The following is a 4,891-nucleotide window of genomic DNA, read 5'->3' as shown; positions in this document are numbered from 1 at the left end:
AAGCGTTGTCCTCAAGATCAAGCGGGGTGCGCAAGGCATAGGTATGTCCTTGATAGGTTTTATTTTTACCGGTCTCAAGGTGGTTGTTGGAAGACTGGGTTATAGGATAGATTGCCGCACTATCAAGAGGGGCTTTCGGTTGAGTAACTTGATCGCATCGTCTTAGGGAGCTCAATCGTTTGCATATCTTGCATCCCTATATTCTTGTTGCTTCTTGGTATTTCTTTATTTTAATTTCTTGATCTTGTTTCTAGCTTTACAACAAGTCCAAGTTCATCTAAAACAGAATTTGTATGCATCTTCTATTGTGTTTTCATGTTTCGAGGTTTTACCGATTTGATTTTTTATAGATCGGCCAAACTTTTTATATTGTTGTTCTTTCTCAATGGTTGGAATATGATGTTTCTATGCATAATGTTATAGAGCTCGTTGTCGTGATTCCAACGAGCCCAAAATCATCAAAATCGGAGTCCGGATGCAAAAGTTATCGCATTTTCTGCGTGTGGCTCGGCAGGCCGGGTGCTTCTTCCGGGCAGCCGGGTATCTGGCCCGGCATGTCGGGTAGGATACCGAAAATTTCAGTGTCTGCCGTGTTCAGCGCCCGGTTGGATCGATTTTGGCCCAAATGGTCATATTTTTTAGGGGCTTCTTCCCCATTGTTTTTAGGGTTCTTTGGTACATTTTTTACCACTATTGTTGACCTTCTTGAAGTTGCTTTTCCTCCCATTCCTCCCATGATTCTTGTATATTATTGAAGGATTTGGAAGAGGAGATCTAGATCTACAACCTCCACTAATCAATTCCTCCTCTAAGTGATGGAACTCTCGGGATCTAGATCTTAGAGTCATTTGTTGATTTCCACCTTGTTCTTACTCTCTAGTTCCTCCATAGCATTTGTTGCTTTGGTGGGATTTAAGAGAGAAAGATTTGAGCGTTTTTCTTGGGGTTCTTGCTTTGCATTCTTGCATAGTGTTGAGTTCTCCAATGCGAATAGTTCAAGTGAGATTGTTACTCTAGGAGGGGTGACCTCCTAGTTGGTTTGCCGGTTGGTGCTCTGGTAACCTCTTCGTGGAAGATTTTGAAGAGGTCCGGGCTTCTCCTTCGTGAAGCTTGTGAAGTGGTTGTGGAGCTTGCCATCTTCGGAGTGGAAAAGAAGCTACCCATAAGGGAAAGGTCTTTGTCCTTCGTGGTATTGGCTTGGAGAAGAAGGTGAGCCTTCGTAGCGTTCGGGAGACCTTCGGTAGCTTGCATCTCTCCAACGTGACGTACCTCACCTTGCGTGGGGGAACACGAGAATACATCTTCGTCTCTACGTGTCTCTGTTATCTCTATACCCGAGTTTAATTTCCTTGTGATAGCCATCGTGCTTGAAGTACATATATCTTGCTATCACTTGTGCTACATACATCTTGTGCTTATCTTGCTTATCTTTGTTGTTGTTGTTGTTGTTGCACTTAATTAAGCCTAGCATATTTAGGTTTTGTGTTTGTAAAATAATCGTTAGTTTAATTTCGCGTTCTTACAAGCCAAATCCGCAATAGTTTTTAAAACGTCTATTCACCTCCCTTTAGGCGACATCTTATCCTTTCAGGCGTCCATGGCCGAGTACCGCGCCACTCAGCTAGAGCACGTGGCGGCGGAGCGGGATACGCGGCGCTGGCCGTCCAACAAGATGCTACAACTGCAGGTGCCGGTGCAGCTTCTTCTGTCGTCATTGTCGGTCCTTCAACATCCGTCGCATCCGCAGGTCCTTGGACCATCGTTCACGACATCTCATTGGACACAAAGATGGACTCCGACTTCTAGGAGTCTATTATCCTTGAATCCAACGAGGAATCAGAGGATGACGAGTTCAGGGACGACTAGTTTGTAGGTGGAAGAATCGAGTGTTGAGTGTCAATGCTTGAGTGTCGTAGCATCTAGTTTCTAAGTCGAAAATTCGGTGTCGAGTGTCAAAGCGTCTACTATCTGTGTTGTGGATGTTCCTATGTGTCGAAGTTGGAATTTCTTCTGAAATGTGCCAAATTTTAAATATTTTATTTGAAATTTTGCAGCTTGGATGATGTATAAACTGGGGAAAAAACCAAAAACATGGGATGAAGTATAATTGTTTTACTGATGCAAAATATACATCGATCTGTTGGAGATGGTCTGGGTGGTCAACGACCGTGATTACCCACACATCTGATCTGTTTCGAGACAGACAGTCACACAAGCAATAAAATATCAACGGCCGTGATCGATCGATTTGCCGTACCAAAGCCAATCTAATCCATCGAGTCTCTCTTTCTGCTTCTCTCTCGGAAGGCTGGGGACGGGTGGTCACCACCGCACCGCATCGCCAAAATTCGCCATGGACGTCCATGGCGGTATAGCCATGGCTGCTACCGCCCCACGGCTTCCTCCGGCGGCCTCCATGGCTACTCGCCGGACTTGGTCAGCCGCTTCCCCTAACATGCCCACGCGTCGGATACGCATCATCCCCTCGCGCCTCCTCGTCGTCGCCTCCGCGCAGTCCAACTTCTCCAAAGGTCCCTCTCTTCCTCCCTCCCTCCGAAATTTCTTTGATTCGCTCGTCTTTTTTGTATAATCTCGTCCAAGCTGATTACTGAGTATTATAATACAATCAAAGAACCGCTCTGCTAATTCTGAATGTGTGCTACATCGATTCTACTGGTACTGAGTCTCATCCCCTACTTAATATACTCACTAGTTGTGCTACCACCCAGCAAGTGTAACACTAACTGCAGCGGTCGTCACTCCAGCTAATTAAGACTATGATATTACTATCGTTGGCTTGTTTGTTTGGGGACTATTATGCCAGCAGGAGGCTGATACTGAATATATATATAGCTCATGTTAATGTGATTGCCATCCCAGCCCACTGCCTCTTTGTGCCCAACACAGCCCACCCAAATATCCACATATCCAGTTTCTGGCATGGACTTGTTCGTTTCCAAATATATATCACTTAACGTCTTCCCTGCCCGCTCAAATTTCACTTGTAATTATATGTAGAATGCCGTTCTGTCGTGTCCTGCTCTTGCTACTGCTAATTGCTAATGTCATGTCCCCTTGTTCTGGTTATGATGCAACTTGCAATTATTTGCTTGTCTGTGTTACTAACACTCCCGCATATCACTGCAGCTGTTCAGACAGCATGGAGGGTTGGCAAGGATGCCGTTGACACTGGAAGTTCTCTTGTCCCAGTATGTTTTACATACTTACCCATTTAGTCACTTCATTCCATTTACTGAATTCTGTTGGAAAAACATGGGAACTGGCCGCAAGAACCTGCCCAGGGTTCAACTCTTAATGCAAAACAGTTTTGTTGAGTTTGGGAGCTGAAGTAGCTTTGCCCTCTGATGTATGACAGAGTTCAGTTCCACGGCCAGTTGCTAGGATAGGCGTTACATTCCTGGCGGTGTCGGTCGGCCTTTTTCTTCTCAAGTCCGTTATCTCCACTGCATTGTTTGTGCTGGTACGTACCCACAACAGTGAATTCACTGCCATAGCCCAGTAATTTGCTGTGCACAATGTTCAGTTACAGCTGGTTGTTTACTTGACAGGCGATGATGGGGCTTATATATTTCGCCTTCCTGGCAATGAACCCAAAAGAGGGATCTAGGAGTGTGGACGAAGGGGACAATCTATCGGACGACCCTGCCGAAGAAGCCCGACGTATAATGGAGAAATACAAGTGAAGAACCTTGCTGAGTATGTCAACTAGTGTACGGTGAGTAGGTTTACAAATACCAGCCATCCAGTTTTGATGATTTCTGAGTCTCCTTATGGATGGATATAGATCTGATTTAAGATTCATAGAATTGAATTCATATGACTATATATACATGATGGGTCTTATTTTTAGTAAGAATGATGATGTGGTGTACAGAATTTATTTTTCAGAAGTTGCTAGTAATCTTCTGATGCGGTTCTAATGCGGTAACTAATTTGTAATGCTACTATGTGGTTGCCTGCTAATTTCGTGGTTACTTCGGATTTTAGAATTTTGAGTATGCACACTTCAGCACAGTAGTTTTAGCCACATGAATGCTGCGCCTAGGACTAGGATTAATGTGCTGAGCTAGTAGAGTGGAGTGCGTGTGCACTGACTGTCAAAGGAAAGGGATTAGCAAGAGGCGAAAATGCGCATGCCATTCAGAAAATCGTCTGTCTCCGTTTTGATTTTTTTTTTTGAGGGAACGCAGGAGAGCTGCGATTTCATTGATAGAGGAAAAAGAGTTACAGGGAACTCAAAGTACAAAAGGTTACAAGAAGGGCCCCCGAAGGTAGCCCGAGGACATGCGACTACTCTCGCACTCTAAGGTGCCGGCAACCCGCCAAAGCCCAACACGATCGTTCATCTATAATATCGCCAAGGACCTCCACCGGTCGACGCTCACGGGCCCGGAAGATCCGGTCGTTACGTTCGCGCCAGATGGCCCAAATGACCAGGAGAGCGATAGACTTGCAAGCCTTCATCTCCGTTGGCGCAGCAGATGCAAGGGAGGCTAGCTAAGCCGACAAAGGGCCCGGAGAATGCCAGGTCCCCGGCCGGAGAGAGGCAAGGCCGAACCGGGAGGCCACCAAAGTCCAAAGGTTGCGCGACCATGGACACTCGACGAGGAGGTGCTCAGCCGTCTCGAGATTGCGCCAGCAAAGGGGGTAGAAGTATGAGTTCGGCCATTGCCTGGCCATCAGACGATCCGCCGTGAGGACACGGTTTTGCACCATTAGCCAAGCGAGCAGTCTATACTTAGCCGGCGCCCATGCGTCCCAGATGGAGGTGACCAAGGGGGACTCGGTGGAGCCGAGAAACTGGAGCCTGTATGCCGAAGCCGCCGAGTAGGAGCCTGAATCCGACAGGAGCCAGGCGAAGGAGTCGGGC

The 4,891-nt window shown here is 46.6% G+C and overlaps 1 protein-coding gene across 1 annotated transcript; it reads left to right on the top strand.

Annotated features, from left to right (window-relative positions):
• Positions 1-2,307: 2,307 nt before the first annotated feature.
• Positions 2,308-3,870, top strand: LOC124683706. The gene is made up of 4 exons (XM_047218171.1): positions 2,308-2,531; positions 3,148-3,209; positions 3,377-3,481; positions 3,570-3,870. Exons 1-4 carry the CDS (start codon positions 2,354-2,356, stop codon positions 3,702-3,704), a joined length of 480 nt encoding a protein of 159 aa, XP_047074127.1. The 5' UTR covers positions 2,308-2,353; the 3' UTR covers positions 3,705-3,870.
• The last annotated feature ends 1,021 nt before the right edge of the window (positions 3,871-4,891 follow it).

Source organism: Lolium rigidum, chromosome 1 (assembly GCF_022539505.1).
Source record: "Lolium rigidum isolate FL_2022 chromosome 1, APGP_CSIRO_Lrig_0.1, whole genome shotgun sequence".
Classification (NCBI taxonomy): domain Eukaryota; kingdom Viridiplantae; phylum Streptophyta; class Magnoliopsida; order Poales; family Poaceae; genus Lolium; species Lolium rigidum.
This window is presented reverse-complemented; position numbering and strand designations above follow the sequence as displayed.

Bases quoted from the DNA above. Each gene is read 5' to 3' on its own strand.
- LOC124683706 (XM_047218171.1), top strand. From the start codon at position 2,354: ATGGACGTCCATGGCGGTATAGCCATGGCTGCTACCGCCCCACGGCTT. The intron at 2,532-3,147 runs GTCCCTCTCTTC...ATATCACTGCAG, and splicing joins GCAGTCCAACTTCTCCAAAG to CTGTTCAGACAGCATGGAGG. The intron at 3,210-3,376 runs GTATGTTTTACA...GATGTATGACAG, and splicing joins CTGGAAGTTCTCTTGTCCCA to AGTTCAGTTCCACGGCCAGT.